The following is a 19,403-nucleotide window of genomic DNA, read 5'->3' as shown; positions in this document are numbered from 1 at the left end:
TGGCGAAGGAAACATTTTTTACATCATGTATCTGTTATGAGGTGAAACATAATCAAATCAGAGGAATGTGTAAATAGCAGTGATCTGGAGTTGAAATGCTATTTTTGTTCAAGATTAAATTACCTGCTTCACGCCCGCGTCTCTTGTTTTCTGACATACTTTAAGTTCCTGTGTCTCTGTGACTTGTCTCTGGTAGTGCTCTCCTTGTATCTCAATCATCTCTTTTTTGACTCTCAGTTCTTCCACAGTCTCATAAGCACAAATTATGTTTCTTTTCTTCTCCACTTGCTCTTTTATGATTGACCTGTAGTTAAATAAGCTAATCTTAGAACTACTCTTCTCAGAAAACAAAATGTTCATTTTATGAATTGGCCCCTCATAAGTTGCTTGTAACATTTCTAAAAGTTCATATTCCCAGTTTTCATTTTTATTCTATGTTCTAAATTTTATAATTAAGCTAAACAATCTAATATCCATGAGCATGACTTTCATCTATTTTTTATCACAATTTCTACTTACTTTGTTGTTTATTATGCATTTTATGAACAACTTAAGAATCAGTTCATTTAGCCGGGCAGTGGCGGCGCACGCCTTTAATCCCAGCACTCAGGAGGCAGAGCCAGGCGGATCTCTGTGAGTTCGAGGCCAGCCTGGGCTACCAAGTGAATCCCAGGAAAGGCGCAAAGCTACACAGAGAAACCCTGTCTCGAAAAACCAAAAAAAAAAAAAAAAAAAAAAAAAAAATCAGTTAATTTAAATAACAACTAATGGTAACCATAATAATAAAGATCAGTGCTTTTTAAGTAAAAGCACTTAAATGACTGTTTTTCTTCTTAATTGATAGACATGAATTAATAAATTGAACCACTATATAAGTATGACTAAGAAATAGAGTGATGCCTACTAGATGTAAGGTCCTGGGTTTGATACAAAGCTTCACCCAAATGCATATTAATTTTTAAATTTGTCAGTAGGTTAAAATTACCATTTGTGGTGGTTTGAACAAGAATGTTTCATAGGCTTCTATGTTTGAATAAAGTTGAACTGTTTAAGGATTAGAATGCTTATGATGTGGCCTTGTTGGAATAGGTGTGGCCTTATTGGAGGAAGTGTGTCACGGGGGTAGACTGAGATTGCAAAAGTTCATGTCAAGACCAGTCTCTCTCTCTCTCTCTCTCTCTCTCTCTCTCTCTCTCTCTCTCTCTCTCTCTCTCTCTCTCTCTCCCTCTGTCATCATATCAGCATGTACAGGTCTCAGATACTGCTTTAACATCTGTCTGTGTGATGTCCTGCTCCCGGCCACCATGCTCCAAGCCATGATGAAAATGGACTAAGCCTCTGAAATGGTAAGCAAGCTCCTAATTAAATGTTTCCTTTAATAGGAGTTGCCTTGGTCATGGTATCTCATCAGAGCAATAGAACAGCAATAAAGATACCATTTAATAATCTGTTCTATGAATGATCATAATTTTTCATGAGAAAAACTTGGAAATATTGATCAAAATAATTTTAAGGTTCTAAATAGTTCAACATATTTCTGCACGGGAAATATATTCATTATAGACAATTAGAAATAGAAGAAATTATTCACTTCAATGCTGTTTCTTACAGAATTATTTGTAATACATAACAAAATGCCCCATAAAATCCTAATTGTTAAATATAGATGCTTCCATGTGGTAGGCTTCCATATACACATTGCATTGGCATATGCATTCTGCTACCTATGTGTGAGACAAACTATATTAAAAGTATTAATGGTTATATAGTGGTTTTATTATTTCCAAACATGTATTCAGGAGTGTATACACACACACACACACACACACACACACACACACACACACACACACACACACACACACAAACAATAACCAAAGAAAAAGAGGCTGTCAACTTAAGAGTGTTGGAGGAATGGGGGAGGGGATGGCTATAGGTAGACTAGTGTAGCTGGATGGGGCCAGAGAGAGGGAAAGAAAGAGAGTGATATAATTCTGCTTCAGTTAAAAACAGATTTAAATAAAGATCTAAGGAAAAAATAACAAAATAAAATATCGTAATAACATCCCATTTCTCTTAATCAAACTTAGAAAACAGGGAAAATGGAATAAAAAACTTCACGATGTGAAGATAACTTCCAACTAAGATTGCTTTATCAAAAATGGATTTTAAAAGCCGACTGTTAATAGGATGTTTCAAAATAAATACAGAGCACCAGCTCATTATCACTAAGCTAATGTAGTGGAGACACTTAAATAAATGCTGTACACAGAGAAAAGAGGAGGAGTCTCAATTATGGGACACAGGAAAGAATAAAAACCTTAGGAGCAGTATCTGTACAAAGAGTTGAATGAATCCATCATGTCCCACAAAAGAAATCAGCACAGGCCCTGACACTAACTGGGGAGAATCATGAAGCCAATAATAATGCAACACACCAGAAAATCAGGGAGCAAAAGTGCAGTTATTAATAAACATCTTCAACAATAACTTTACACTTAAGTAAGCCAAACACACCAATAAAGAAAGCTAGATTGGCTTAGTGCATTAACAAAAGTGCATCCAATGATCTGAGGTCTCCAGGAAATACTGGTAAAGGAACTCATGGACAAAGAGTAAAAAGGGTGAAAATCAACCTACCAAGTGGATAGAAACCAAAGAAAGTCGGCACAACTACTCTGATAGCTGATAGTAAACTTCAAACGAAAATTAGGCCACTGCATATCAATAGAGAACAGATAACAGAAACGTTTATTGACATTTTCCCTGGGTATAATCCTCACAGCAACAGCAAGGTTAATTTGGAGTTTCAATTATCGACACAGGAGCACTGAGAAGAAACAGACAGATTAACAACTAATAGTTTTGTTAATTAGGAAGTAGAATTTCATTCTAGCAAGCAGCTTCCTTTTGCAACTCTCCAGATGTAGTTTTAGAACAAAATTTGCTTGAGATGTGCTATCAAAATCCATGTCTCTGAAACATTTTACTTTGCAAAATAACGAGTACAGTACAGATTGAAACTCATTTTTTTCCTTTTTTTCTTTTTTTAATTAAGAAATTTTCTATTCACTTTACATATCAACCACAGATTCCCACCTCTTCCCTCTTCCCACCCCTTAGCCTTCCCTCCCAACCTACCCCCGCATCCCCACATTTTCCAAATCAAGTTCTCCCATGGGGAGTCAGCAGAGCCTGGCACACTCAGCTGAAGCAGGTCCAAGCCCCTCCCTGCTGTACCAAGGCTGTGCAAGGTATCACACCATAAGCACTGGCCTCCAAAAAGCCTACCCATGCGCCAGGGAAGGATCCTGATCCCCCTGCCTGGGGGCCCTCTTAACAGTTCGAGCTAAACAACTCTCTCCCATATCCAAAGGGTCTAGTCTAGTCCTATGGGGGCTCCATAGCTATTAGTCCATAGTTTATGGGTTTCCACTAGTGTGGCTTGCCATCTCTGCACATTTTCCCATCATGATCACAACATACCCTGCCCACAGAATCCCTCCACTCTCTCATTTATTGGATTCCTGGAGCTCAGCCTGGTACCTGGCTGTGAATCTCTGTATCTGCTTCCATCATTCACTGGATAAAGGCTCTATGCTGACAGTTACAGTATTCACTAGGCTGGTCACCAGAGTAGACCAGTCCAGGTACCCTCTCGACCACTGCCAGTAGTTCAAGGTGGGGTCATCCTTGTGAATTCCTGAGAGCTTCCTCAGCACCCTGCCTCTTCCTATTCCCATGATGTCTTCATTTATCATGATATCTCTTTCCTTGCTCTCCCACTTTGTCCCTGTTCCAGCTTGAACCTCCCATTTCCTTATGTTCTCATCCCCCATTCTTTGCTTTCCATTACCCCCCCCCCACTCCCAGTTTGCTCATGTAGATCTCATCTATTTCTCCTTCCCTAGACTATATGTCTCTCTTAAGGTCCCTCCTTGTTAGCTAGCTTCTCTGGAGCTGTGGGTTGTAGTCTGGTTATCCCTTGCCTTACATCTAGTATCCACTTATGAGTGAGTACACACTATGTTTGTCCTTCTGAGACTGGTTACCTCACTCAGGATAATATTTTCTAGTTCCATCCATTTGCCTGCAAATATCATGATATCATTGTTTTTTATTGCTGAGTAGTACTCCATTGTGTATATGTGCCACATTTTCTTTATCCATTCTTCAGTTGAGGGGCATCTAGGTTGTTTCCAGGTTTTTGCTATTATGAATAGTGCTGCTACGAACATAGCTGAGCATGTGTCCCTGTGGTAAAATTGAGTATTCCTTGGGTATATGCCCAAGAGTGGTATAGCTGGGTCTTGAGGAAGACTTATTCACAATTTTCTGAGAAATCACTATACTGATTCCCAGAGTGGCTGTACAAGTTTGCATTCCTACCAACAGTGAAGGAGTGTTCCCCTTGCTCCACATCCTCTCCAACATAAGCTGTCTTCAGTGTCTTTGTTCTTAGCCATTCTGACAGGTGTAAGATGGTATCTCAGAGTCATTTTGATTTTTGACAAGGAAGCCAAAACTGTACCATGGGAAAAAAAAAACAAATTGTGCTGGCATAACTGGATGTCAACATGCAGAAGATTGTAAATAGATCCATATCTGTGGCCATGCACAAAACTCAAGTCCAAGTGGATCAAAGACCTCAGCATAAATCCAGTTACACTGAACTTGACAGAAGAGAAAGTAGGAAGTACTCTTGAATGCAGTGGCATAGGAGATCACTTCCTAAATACAACACCAGTAGAACAGATACTGAGAGCAACAATTAATAAATGAGACCTCCTGAAACTGAGAAGCTTTTGTAGAGCAAAGGACACGGTCAATAAGACAAAAGACAGCCTACAGAATAGGAAAAGATCTTCACCAACCCCACATCTGACAGAGGGCTGATCTCTAGAATATATAAAGAACTCAAAAAGCTAGACATCAAAATACTGAACAATCCAATTAAAAAATGGGCTATAGAGCGTAACAGAGAATTCTCAACAGAAGAATCTCAAATGGCTGAAAGACATTTAAGAAATTGCTCAACATCCTTAGTCATCAGGGAAATGCAACTCAAATTGAAACTCATTTTTTAAATATTCACATACCATTTTATATGGGTATGGTAATCTAATTCCTTACTGATAGTTATTTCAAGTGTAGCACCATGATCATGGTCTGATGATGCTTAAATAAATACCCTTGTTTTTGGACATACATCTACAAATGCATTCAAAGCCTGTATATTAAATATTCTTCAACTGTGTATCACATATGTGTGCACCTTTCTATTTTGCCTATAATAGACAATATTGTTTCTCAGAATGTGTGTGGTTGTGTTTAAAAACAACATTTTCCTAATCCAAAAGAATTCATCCTTAAAATGAAATTGTTAGATCAAAACAGTGATGCTTTGGAATTGTGTGAATCATTGCTACTATATTATGGCTCAAAATTGATATACATACTGGTTTCCAAATTTCTTTTGCCTCACACTTGACAACCTTGGTTATTATCTTTTAAACAAAATGCATCAATATTAATGGGACACAATGGTACCTAATTTTGCTTTTTTTTTTTTTTAGGTTTTTTTGTTTGTTTGATATCTGCCCGTTCAAGATTATCCCTAATAAAACCATGTCAGGCATGGAAATTATCAAGAAGTAGAATTCATTCAACAGGCAGGAACAATACCTAGTTTAAATCTTCCTAGTCTTACCCATCATTTTCTACCTCCTCAAGGCAGGGTTGCTGCTTTCTTGCTTCCTCATACTTTCCTTGAAGAATCAATCTTCTTTTTGCAACGGCAGCAGCAGCGGATGCAGCAGAGGGAGCATCAGAAGGATCCGGTACTGCATCAGCAATAGCAGCAGGAGCTACCGCAAGAGTACCTGGAGGAGCATCAGCAGCAATAGCAGCAGCAGCTGCAGCAGCGGCGGCGGCGGTGGCGACAGCAGGAGAAGCAGCAGCATGAGTAGCAACCGCAGCAGCAGCAGCAGCGGCAGCGGCAACAGAAGAAGGGGCTGCAGCTGACGCGGTAATAGGAGGAGGAACACAAAGAGCTATAGCAGTGACAACAGAAGCCGTGTGGGCAGCTGCTGCAGCAGAACCAATAGCAGCAGCAGCAGCAGCTACAGCAGCAGTAGAAGCGACAGTGGGGACTTCAGAACCAGCTGCGGCCGTGACAGCAGAAGCAACCACTGCAGCAACAGAAGCAGAGGCAGTAGTTCGAGACGCAGCATCCACGAAAGCCACGGCATCAATGGCAGTGGCAGAGGCGGCGGCAGCAGCAGCAGCAGCAGCAGCAGCAGGAAGAGCAGCAGCAGCCGCAGCAGCAACAGGAACAGCAGGACTGTCGGGTGCAGCACCAGGCGCCACAGCAGCGAGAGCATTAACAGTTGCAGAAGCAGCAGCAGCAGGAGCAGCAGCAGCTGTTACTGCAGCTACAGCAGCAGAGGCAGCAGCGGCTGCAGCGGCGGGAGTAGCCGCAGCAACGATAGCAGCGACAACAGAAGCCTCGGAGACACCAGGAGCGGCAGACGATGCTGCACAACCGTAGGAGTGTGTTGCATCTTCCGGTTCATTGCTTGCACGTTTCTTCCTGTTTGCTGCAACCTTTAATGAGAGTTGAGTATTAAGGATAACTGTTTTCATAATAAAGATCTATTTTCCCCAATAGTCTTTATGAGTTGACTGTTGAAAATACTGAAGAACTTATCTCATAAAATCTCTATGTGCTTAGTTTGTCATAAGAGGTCATGGAAAGTTTAGAGAATAATGTTTCATTTATTTCTAAGTAAAAAGGTATGCCTTCTTTTATTTTTTTTAAATTTTAAATTGGCACTCCTCATTTTGAGCTTTTTCTTCCATGTATGCTTTGCTAACTCATACTTCTAACTCCTATATAACTGTTATAAAAGAAACACTGTTAGTGATATGTAACATTAAAAGCCGTCTTTAGAATTGTAACTTTTGGTTCTTCTACAACAAAGGTGTTGGGGGGGGGGGGTCTCCTCTATCTGAAACAAGGTATTTTCTCACATAGTCTTTTATGTTCCCTCCTTTTTCACTGGGATTTGGGGTAACCAAAAATCTAAAGGGGCTCACAAAAATGAAGTCAGGTTTGCTCAAAGCAAGGGAGAGAGTGGAACTTCAGAGTTCTAAGTATGATATCTTGAAATAATTGGAAAATGTAAGACAAATTTCATATTGATCCACCATAAAATTTGACAAATGCAAGAAATTTTTATCAACATGATAGAGTCAAAATCCAATTATAAAATTCAGCAAAGTATCTACTTTAATTAAACAGTATAGCTGACAAAGTGGTTTGATGTCTTTGAGGAAGATGGGGAGCCTTAACATAGTTTTACTTTTAAGACTGCCTCTGGAACCCACAGCCAAACATTAGGCAGAGCTCAGGGAATCCTGCAGAAGAGGGGGAGAAAGGACTGTAGCAGCCAGAAGGGTCAAGGACACCACAGGACCCACAGTATCAAGTCACCTGAGCTCATAGGGGCTCACAGAGACTGACCCAACCACCAGGGAGCCCGCACAGGACTCATGTAGGCACTGTTTATGCTACAATTATATAGTTTGATGATCTTTTGGAACCCCTAATAGCAGGGGCTGTCTCTGACTCTGGTACTGGCATTTAGGACTCTTTTCCTCACGCCGGATCACCTTGCCCAGCCTTAACACATGGGGAGGTGCTTTGTCTTGCTGCAACTTGATATGCCACGTTTTGTTGATATCAATGGGAGACCTGCCCTATCCTGAACAGAAATGGAGGAGGAGTGGATTGGGGGTAGGAACAGAGGGAGAGTTGGGGAGAGGGGCTGGGAGGAGGGAAGGGAAACCACAGCCAGGATGTAAAGTTAATTAATTCAAAGAAAGAATGCCTCTGTATATTTTTTACTGTCTTTGATTCAGTATACCTCACAATTCAGCCTTCTACTTATTAGTATATGCTGATACAAAGCAAAAAAAGGTGAATTAAATCTACTTGATAACAATAACCTGTTACCTACCTTAAAGTTTGTTGTTTCTACCCTAACAATAATTATAGCTCCTCTAGAAGGAAACATTTATCATTTAAAGGATATTTAAAATGAAGTATGAAATTATTACCTATCTATCCCATAGAGAAGTTTAAAAACATAGTGCTATTTGCTCTATGCTACAGTATTTTTTAAAAGAAAACATTGCAACACTAGTCTTTTAAATTTAAGTATTTACATACCAATGGCTGGTTGTTTTTGCTGCCATCACACATATCGTGATCATCTTCTAATACCACTGTTCATAATAAATAAATGTACTTAGTTATACAGCAAACACTGAAGAAAACAACACAGATTTAATATTAGCCAAAAACTTTTAAATCTGCAATAATAAATACTATTTTTTCTAAAATCTGCAATAATAGATACTATTTTTTTCTATTTTCCCATTTGAGAATTTCAATTCAGCCTATTTATCTTTAGCTGAAAACTTTATTTCAGGAGATAATTCCCATTATCTAAAACTTCAATACAACCCTTTGACAGACACCAAATATTTCTTAGCTTTAAGGCAACAGAATTGGAAGATTTAGTCACAATTGTACCCACCATATCTATCTATCTATCTATCTATCTATCTATCTATCTATCTATCTATCTGCCAATATTTTTTAAATTCAAAATTAAAGTTAAATGTAAAAAAAAACATACACATAGGAATTCACCGTGTATACCTTTTAATACTTCAAAACAGAAAATACAAACAGCCTGCTAAGCATTACAGTTGTTTTCCTGACTTCATATGTGTACACAGCTTTCATTCATTTCTTCACCGTGGTGCTAACTTTCCTTGCTCCTTTTAAGGTTCAGTTGACTTTGAGAAGTTTTCCTTCATCCTTTTTTTCCTGAAGGCTAGGCGTCTCTTTTGAATTAAATTAATGCTTTATATGATTTTTTTTCTACTTTGGCTTTACCAGCAAAACTCTATTTGCTTTTCAAAATTATTCATTTTACTCCTGGATCAATTGGTATGTTAAAATTTTGCAATCATCTTTGTTGCTGGAGGGCTTCTCTCCAGGTTCCACCAAGCCCTGCAGTCCCACAATCCACGTATAAAATAAACACTCAGACGCTTATATTACTTATAAACTGTATGGCCGTAACAGGCTTCTTGCTAACTGTTCTTATATCTTAAATTAACCCATTTCTATAAATCTATACCTTGCCACGTGGCTGGTAGCTTACCAGCATCTTTACATGATGCTTGTCCTGGCGGTGGCCACAGTGTCTCTCCCTCCTTCTTCCTGTTTCCCAATTCTCCTCTCTCCTTGTCCCGCCTATACTTCCTGTCTGGTCACTGGCCATCAGTATTTTATTTATATAGAGTGATATCCACAGCACATCTTAGTATAAATAGTCACTATTCTTTCAGTAAATATCAAGGTCCTGCTACATGTGAGGTGCTTAAGATTATTAAAAGCTATTGGTGAAAGTTTTCAGGCATGATATTCCAAGAGGGAAAGATGGCGCCGAGACTCGTAGAGCGGCTTAGGCAGATGGAAAGTGTGAAACATGAGCAGCAACAGAAAAAGAATTAAGTGAGGTATAACCTGAAAACCCAAGAAAGGATTATTAATCCATGCAAGAGGGAAACAGGAAAGGTGAGAAAAAAAGTTGTAATTAAGTCACATTAATGAATGAATAATTTATTACGTCTGACTTTGAGGTTCTAATCCAGGAGACAGTTTATAATGATGAATTACATACACTGTGGATATGAAAACTGAGATAGATAGATAGATAGATAGATAGATAGATAGATAGATAGATAGATAGATAGATAGATAGATGTATATATATTACATAATGTGTAATTTGTTGTCACAGACTTCATTCCATGAGCTCTTAAAAACACTGGATAAATTGGCTCAAATATCAAACCAAATGTAAGATGTAGTTAGTTACTGGACTAGTGTTCATGGTACTAGAAGATTCTCTGCATGCTACTGAAGGAGAAAGGAAAATACCACCCCTTAGGCTACAATGGTGACATGCATGGAAGATGTGTTAGTCCAATAGTGGCACCAAGCTTGTGGGAGTAACAACCAATATCTGACTGGATTTAAGATCCACTCTGTGGTCTGGAACTTATCCCTGATACCTCTCTGGTCGTCAAAAACCTGAAGTTAGATAGGCTGGAGACAGAACCTAAGGGAAAACTAAATACAAAAGGGATGTAGAGAAAGTGACTCCTAGCAGTATTCTGCTACACTCATAGATCTGTTCTTATTCAGCCATCATCAGAAAAACTTCCTCCTGCAGTAGATGGGAACAAATATAGAGACCATAGCTAGATATTATGCAGAGAATGAGAGACCTCTGAACACCCATGGAGGTCTCCATGAACTCCCTCCCCTCAAAATTCAGGGAACCCTGTGGAATAGGAGGTAGAAAGAATGTAGGAGCCAGAGAGGATGGAGGACACCAAGGAAGCAAGTCCTTCTAAAAACAGAAGGACTGATACACATGTGAACTCACAGAGACTCTGGCAGCTTGCATAGGGCCTGAACAGGTCTGCACTAGATGGAGTACCAGCACTGAGAGAAATGGGCGTAAGCCACCATTTCTAACCCAGAGGCTATCTCCAATTGACAACCACTCGCAAGTGAAAATAGTTTTTCCAGTGGATTCTCACTGGACAGACAAACCTTTTTTAAAGCAAGGACCTCTTCCCAGCAGTAGATGGCCAACACATTTTGCTGTTGTCTCTGAATGATTTGTCTGGCTTTTCTTTTTACTTTTAACTTACTTATTTTTACTCTACAAGTCTTGTTTGTGTATCATAGCTTCCAATGCTTTTTTTAGGGAATTCTAGTGTGTGCCATGCGTGAGTCTCTGTCTTCATCTGCTCCTGTGCTGCAGCTGCGGCTCTCGTTTGTTTTGTCCTGTTCAGGTTTGTTTGGTTTTATATTATTTTATTATTTTTTTCATTTTCTATATTTTACAAATGCCTCTGTTTTCTAAAGACAGAGAGCAAGGATGTGGATTTGGGTAGGTAGAGAGGATCCGGGAATAGTTGGGGTAAGGGCAATCCTAATCAGAATATATTATTGACAAATCTATTTTCAATAAAACAGAAACTAAAGAATATGAAGCGATCTTGCTGTACTGATCAAGTTGTCTTCAAACACCTGGGATCCTGGAGAGCTCTGTCCTCTGGATAATTTTTGCACAGAAATTAAAATGTATGAGATGGGGACATTCTTTTCTATGATCATTTTTAAAGTGTGGAAAATACTACACTTTCAAAATTAACCCCATTGTATCTCTTAGCAAATATAGGGATTTGGGCTGGAATGTTAGGATGCAGACACATAAAGGTAGAAATACCTAAAGAAGCGTTCATTTATAAAACATTTTCATAAGAGTCTAAATACTTTTTAAGCATTGGTAAAACTGTGATATTTTCATTAATTAGGACAAATCCTTCTGTTATATTGGGGGAAAATGAAGTAAAGACGAGAACACTGCACCCATTTCAAGCATTTTAAAATGCTTCTTTCCAAAATAATTTTGGGCAGTTACCTGATTTGAGTGTTTGTATTTCTTTTCTTTGTAATTTTGTATTTGCATAGGAGTCTTTTATTGCAATGGAACCCTGTATGGGATTGAAACAAAACTCTCATTAATTAATTTATATTCCATAAAATATGTTGCAAATTTTATTGGGTAAATAAAAATACTTACCTTTTGTGGAAGATATTTCTTGTGAGATGCTAAAAAGAATCAAAGAAAATCTAGTGATTTAGATGTAAAAACAACTATTCCAAAAGTCATTCTTTGTCATTTATATGCAAATGGCTACTTTAGATTTGGATTTGGGAGAATAATGTTCCTTGTTTGCTTTTGAGAATATGGTTTTAATAAACTGACAATTCTGATAAATTTAACTGAAATAGAAAAGGAAGATATACCAACTTGAACTGCTGATTAATAGAAACATGCTTTGTATAGTATCGGATCATGATCCTGGGAATTGACTTGATTGTCAATGAATAAACCAACAAAAGGCAAATGTGTATTTCTTTAATGGAACCCTTCACAGTCAATTATTCCATTAAATTATAAAAATGTATCAAGTCACATTCTTTGGTCTGTAATTTAGGAATTGAAAACTGATGTTAATATGTTAAAAGAAAAATGTAATTTGCTATACACAAAAGTTTTTATGGATGAATAAGCTTGAATGTACAATTGTAAAAGATAAGTTTATAAGATATTCACATTTGTGTGTGATAATTGTATGACTACATGTTTCTATGTAGTTTGGACATATGTCTTGTTTCTGAGTAACTTGTGTGAGGAGTATAAACTATTGCTGGGGATGTCTTTCTGTATGCTGTGAATGTGTATTGGTCTGATTTGGTTGATAAATAAAATGCTGATTGGCCAGTAGCCAGACAGGAAGTATAGTATAGGCGGGGTAAGCAGAGAGGAGAATTCTGGGAAGAGGAAGGCTGAGTCAGGAGTCGCCAGCCAGACACAGAGGAAGCAAGATGTGAAGGCAGAACTGAGAAAAGGTACCAAGCCATGTGGCTAAACATAAATAAGAATTATGGGTTAGTTTAAATGTAAGAGCTAGTCAGTGGTAGTCCTGAGCTAATGGTGGAACAGTTTTAATTAATATAAGCCTCTGTGTGTTTACTTGGGTCCAAGCGGCTGCAGGACTGGTGGTTGAGAGAGATTTGTCCTGACCATGGGCCAGGTGGGACACAGGAAAACTTCAGCTACAAACTATGAGTAACATTATCCTTTAGTATTGGTACATGGTTATCAAAAAGAAACACAAGAGAGATATTCAGGCCCGGCGACAGCCGGCAGAGACATTCAGTCCCAGCGGCGGCCCACAGAGGTAGACAGGCCCGGCGGCAGAGACAAGCAGACGCAGGTAGGCCTGCGGCGGCGGCCCGCGGAGGTAGACGGGCCCAGCAGCAGCCCGCTGAGGTAGACGGGCCCAGCGGCGGCAGCCGACAGAGATATTCAGGCCCGGCGGCAGCCGGCAGAGACATTCAGGCCCAGCGGCGGTCCACAGAGGTAGACAGGCCCTGCGGCGAAGACAAGCAGACGCAGGTAGGCCTGTGGCGGCGGCCTGTGGAGGAAGACGGGCCCAGCGGCAGCCCGCTGAGGTAGACGTGCAGCGGCCGACAGGGACATTCAGGCCCGGTGGCGGCCCCCAGAGGCAGACAGACCCAGCGGCAGCTGACAGGGACATACAGGCCCGGCGGCGGACCGCAGAGGTAAACAGGCCCAGGGACGGAGACAAGCAGACACAGCTTGGAACAGGGACGCCCCTAACCCCAACATCTGGGGAAGAAGCTATCTCCGTGGGTCAGAACCAGAACGAATCTGAACACTCCGTCTGAGGACAACCCAGGGCCCAGCTGCTGATCCTGTGAAACCCAACAACTTGGAGGTGTTGGTGAGACTACCCTGCTCAGCTGAAACCCATCTGGGAGAGGATTCAGATGCCTACAGTTTAAAGTCTGAAGAAACAAGATCAGCTGAGGAGTTGACAAATGAACAAAAAGTGACCTGAGAACACAGAAGAAGGCGCTACCCAGACACCAAACCAGATCACCAGAATCATAAGTATATAATTCACCGATCGAAATCAGCTGCCCCTGAAGAAATAGCCCAAAAGCACCAATTTAACCAAGAATCCCTACTAAACCAAGACTAAAAATTAGAACAAGAGAGGCACTCTCAGACACAGACACCACCTGCACCTCACAGAGGAAGAGATGAGTAGGCGCCAGTGCAAAAATACAGGCAACAACATAAAGACCTATATGGCAACATCAGAACCTAGTGATTCTACACCTGCAAGACCTAAACATACCATGACAGAAGAAACAGAAGAAATCAACCCTAAAAATGACATTAAGAAGATGATAGAGGCCCTTAAAGAAGAAATAAAACATTCCCTCAATGAGGAAATAAAAACTTTCCTTAAAGAGGAATTGAAAAACTACCTTAAAGAGGAAATAAAAACTTTCCTTAAAGAGGAAATAAAAAACTCCCTTAAAGAGGAAATAAAAACTTCCCTTAAAGAGGAAATGAAAAACTCCATTAAAGAGGAAATAAAAAACTCCCTTAAAGAAATGGAAGAAAAAACGAACAAAAAATGGGAAGAAATCAAATCAAGCCAAGAAAAAGCAATTAAACAGATGAAAGAAACATTCCAAGATCTGAAAAATGAATTTGAGACAATAAAGAAAACACATGCTGAGGGAATGCTGGAAATAGAAATCCTGACAAAACGAACAGGAACTACAGAAACAAGCATAACCAACCGATTGCAAGAGATGGAACAGAGAATCTCTGACACTGAAGACACGATAGAGAAAATAGATTCGTCAGTCAAAGAAAACAATAAAGACAAAAAAGTCCTAACACAAAACGTCCAGGAAATTTGGGACACCATGAAAAGACCAAACCTAAGAATAATAGGGATAGAAGAAGGAGAAGAATACCAACTCAAAGGCACAGAAAATATATTCAACAAAATCATAGAAGAAAACTTTCCTAACCTAAAGAAAGAAATACCTATGAAGATACAAGAAGCTTACAGAACACCGAATAGGCTGGATCCAAAAAAAAAGTCCCCTCGCCACATAATAATCAAAACACTAAACACACAGAATAAAGAAAAAATATTAAGAGCTGCAAAGGAAAAGGACCAAGTAACATATAAAGGCAAACCCATCAGAATAACACCAGACTACTCAATAGAGACTATGAAAGATAGAAGATCATGGACAAACCTCATGCAGACACTAAGAGACCATGGATGCCAACCCAGACTATTATACCCAGCAAAACTCTTAATCACCATAGGCGGAGTAAACAAAATATTCCAGGATAAAACCAGATTTAATCAATACCTGTCCACAAACCCAGCCCTACAGAAATCACTAGAAGGGAAAATTCAACCCAAAGAAGCTAAACACATCCATGAAAAATCAAGCAATAGATAATCCTACACCAACATACACCACAGAAGGACAACACAACACAACCAAAAAAATAACAGGAATTAACAATCACTGGTCATTAATATCCATCAATATCAATGGTCTCAACTCACCTATAAAAAGACACAGACTAACAGAATGGATTAGAAAACAGGACCCATCCATATGCTGCATACAAGAAACACACCTTAACTCCAAAGACAGACACTACCTCCGAGTAAAGGGCTGGGAAAAGGTTTTCCAAGCAAATGGACCTAAGAAACAAGCTGGTGTAGCTATCCTAATATCTAATAAAATAGACTTCAAACTAAAATCAATCAAAAGAGACCAGGATGGACATTACATATTCATCACAGGAAAAATCCACCAAGATGAAGTCTCGATTCTAAATATTTATGCTCCAAATACAAAAGCACCCACATTCATAAAAGAAACACTACTAAAGTTTAAAACGCACATCAAACCCCACACATTAGTAGTGGGAGATTTTAACACACCACTCTCACCAAAAGATAGATCTACCAGACTGAAACTTAACAAAGAAATAAAGGACCTAACAGATGTTATGACTCAAATGGACCTAATAGATATATACAGAATATTCCATCCTAACACAAAAGAATATACCTTCTTCTCAGCACCCCATGGAACCTTCTCAAAAATTGACCACATGCTTGGACACAAAACAAATCTCAACAGATACAAAAAAATTGGAATAACCTCCTGTATTTTATCAGACCACCAAGCCTTAAAGTTAGAACTCAATAACAACAAAAATTATAGAAAACCCACAAACTCATGGAAACTGAATAATACCCACCTGAAACATCAATGGGTCAAGGAAGAAATAAAGACAGAAATTAAAGAGTTCCTAGAATTCAATGAAAATGAAAGTACAACATACCCAAACTTATGGGACACTATGAAAGCAGTGCTAAGAGGAAAATTCATAGCTCTAAATGCACACATAAAGAAGATGGAGCAATCCCATACCAATGAATTAACAGCACAACTGAAAGCTCTAGAACAAAAAGAAACAAACTCACCCAGGAGAAATAGACACCAGGAAATAATCAAATTGAGGGCTGAAATCAACGAAATAGAAAACAAGAGAACAATACAAAAAATCAATGAAACAAAGAATTGGTTCTTTGAAAAAATCAACAAGATAGACAAACCACTAGCCAAATTAACCAAAAGGCAAAGAGAGAACACCCAAATTCACAAAATCAGAAATGAAAAGGGAGACATAACAACAGACAATGAGGAAATCCAGAGAATCATCAGATCATACTTCAAAAACCTGTACTCCACAAAAATGGAAAACCAGGAAGAAATGGACAATTTTCTGGATAAATACCAAATACCAAAATTAAATCAAGACCAGATAAACCATTTAAATAGACCAATAACCCCTAAAGAAATAGAAACAGTCATCAAAAGTCTCCCAACTAAAAAAAAGCCCAGGACCAGATGGTTTCAGTGCAGAATTCTACCTGACTTTCAAAGAAGAACTAATACCAATCCTCTTCAAAGTGTTCCACACAATAGAAACAGAAGGAACACTACCAAACTCTTTTTATGAGGCTACAATTACCCTGATACCCAAACCACACAAAGATGCAACAAAGAAAGAGAACTACAGACCAATCTCCCTCATGAACATTGATGCAAAAATACTCAACAAAATATTGGCAAACCGAATCCAAGAATACATCAAAACAATCATCCATCACGACCAAGTAGGATTCATCCCAGGGATGCAAGGATGGTTCAACATATGGAAATCAGTCAATGTAATACACCATATAAACAAACTGAAAGAAAAAAACCACATGATCATCTCCCTAGATGCTGAAAAAGCCTTTGACAAAATCCAACACCCCTTCATGATAAAGGTCTTAGAAAGAATAGGAATACAAGGAACATTTCTAAACATAATAAAAGCAATTTATAGCAAGCCAACAGCAAACATCAAATTAAATGGAGAGAAACTCAAAGCGATACCACTAAATTCAGGAACAAGACAAGGCTGTCCACTCTCCCCATATTTATTCAATATAGTACTAGAAGTTCTAGCTAGAGCAATAAGACAACAAAAGGAGATCAAAGGGATACAAATTGGCAAGGAAGAAGTCAAACTTTCACTATTTGCAGATGATATGATAGTATACATAAGTGACCCCAAAAACTCTACCAGGGAACTTCTACAGCTGATAAACTCCTTCAGTAAAGTGGCAGGATACAAGATCAACTCAAAAAAATCAGTAGCCCTCCTATACACAAATGATAAAAGGGCTGAGAAAGAAGTCAGAGAAACATCACCCTTTACAATAGCCACAAATAATATAAAATACCTTGGGATAACACTAACTAAACAAGTGAAAGACCTTTTTGATAAGAACTTTAAATCTCTAAAGAAAGAAATTGAAGAAGATATCAGAAAATGGAAGGATCTCCCATGCTCATGGATAGGTAGGATTAACATAGTAAAAATGGCAATCTTACCAAAAGCAATCTACAGATTCAATGCAATCCCCATCAAAATCCCAACACAATTCTTCACAGACTTGGAAAGAAAAATACTCAACTTTATATGGAAAAACAAAAGACCCAGGATAGCTAAAAGAATCCTATACGATAAAGCAACCCTTGGAGGCATCACCATCCCGGACCTCAAACTCTACTATAGAGTTATAGTAATAAAAACAGCTTGGCACTGGTATAAAAACCGACATACGGACCAATGGAATCGAATTGAAGACCCTGACATTAATCCATGCACATATGAACACCTGGTTTTTGACAAAGGAGCCAAAACTATACAATGGAACAAAGAAAGTATCTTCAACAAATGGTGCTGGCATAACTGGATGTCAATATGTAAAAGATTACAAATAGATCCATATCTGTCACCATGCACAAAACTCAAGTCCAAGTGGATCAAAGACCTAAACATAAATCCAGTTACACTAAACTTAATAGAAAAGAAGATAGGAAGCACTCTTGAACGCATTGGCACTGGAGACCATTTCCTAAATAAAACACCGACAGCACAGACCCTGAGCACAACCATTAATAAATGGGACCTCTCAAAACTGAGAAGCTTTTGCAGGGCAAAAGACACAGTCAATGAGACAAAAAGACAGCCAACAGATTGGGAAAAGATCTTCACCAACCCCACATCTGACAGAGGATTGATCTCCACAATATATAAAGAACTCAAGAAACTAGACATCAAAGCACTGAACAGTCCAATTAAAAAATGGGCTAAAGAGCTAAACAGAGAATTCACAAAACAAGAACTACAAATGGCTGAAAGACATTTAAAGAAATGCTCAACATCCTTAATCATCAGAGAAATGCAAATCAAAACGACTCTGAGATACCACCTTACACCTGTTAGAATGGCTAAGATCAAAAACACCAATGACAACCAATGTTGGAGAGGATGTGGAGCAAAGGGAACACTCCTCCACTGTTGGTGGGAATGTAAACTTGTACAACCACTATGGAAATCAGTACGGCGGTTTCTCAGAAAATTAGGAATCAAACTACCTCAAGACCTAGCCATCCCACTCTTGGGCATATACCCAAAGAATGCTGATACATACCATAAAGATACATGCTCAGCTGTGTTCATAGCAGCACTATTTGTAATAGCCAGAACCTGGAAACAACCTAGATGCCCATCAACGGAAGAATGGATGAAAAAAATGTGGTACATATACACAATGGAGTACTACTCAGCAGAGAAAAACAATGAAAGCATGAAATTTGCAGGCAAATGGATGGAACTAGAAAATATCATCCTGAGTGAGGTAACCCAAACCCAGAAAGACAGTTATGGTATGTACTCACTCATTGGTGGATTCTAGATATAAAATGAACAATCAGACCACAACCCATAGAACCATAGAGGCTATATATATATATATATATATATATATATATATATATATAGCATGGAGGTCCGTAGGACGACTGTGGCATATAATAAATTTCAGTTTTACTCAATTATTGAAAAAAAAAAAGAAAAAAAAAAGAAACACAAATCGTATTTCCAATTAAATACTTGCTACAGTTTAAGTAATCCTTCTCTATCGTATGAATAACAATTTGAGTATTCAAGGAAGATCTTTTATAATGATTTTTGTTTTTAAAATTATTATAGGTTAGTTAGTTATATCATCTTCATACTCAAAAGAATTTATGGGAAGCGTGTCTACTGATGTCATTCATGTTCAGGTTATGTTTGGCAGCCATGTTGGTGAGACTCCCATGAGTTTGAAAGAGAGCAAGAGGAAGGGGAATAGCACCTAAGTCAGCCTGAACCAGTTTTCATTCTCACCTCTGCCTGCCATGGAATATTTCC

General features: G+C 38.7%; 1 protein-coding gene across 5 annotated transcripts in view; it reads right to left on the bottom strand.

The window, feature by feature from the left end:
* The window catches only part of LOC102914100 (uncharacterized), a 70,845-nt gene that overhangs the window by 26,403 nt on the left and 25,039 nt on the right, over positions 1-19,403 (bottom strand). For all 5 annotated transcript variants that reach the window (XM_076570195.1, XM_042275831.2, XM_076570194.1 and 2 more), the window contains 5 exons: positions 11,742-11,770; positions 11,580-11,652; positions 8,234-8,289; positions 5,711-6,606; positions 124-304 (listed from right to left, as the gene is read on the bottom strand). In XM_076570195.1, coding sequence (XP_076426310.1) covers positions 124-304; positions 5,711-6,606; positions 8,234-8,289; positions 11,580-11,652; positions 11,742-11,770 — 1,235 coding nt within the window. The remainder of the gene's footprint in view (positions 1-123; positions 305-5,710; positions 6,607-8,233; positions 8,290-11,579; positions 11,653-11,741; positions 11,771-19,403) is intronic.

This window comes from Peromyscus maniculatus, chromosome 4 (assembly GCF_049852395.1).
Source record: "Peromyscus maniculatus bairdii isolate BWxNUB_F1_BW_parent chromosome 4, HU_Pman_BW_mat_3.1, whole genome shotgun sequence".
NCBI lineage: Eukaryota > Metazoa > Chordata > Mammalia > Rodentia > Cricetidae > Peromyscus > Peromyscus maniculatus.
This window is presented reverse-complemented; position numbering and strand designations above follow the sequence as displayed.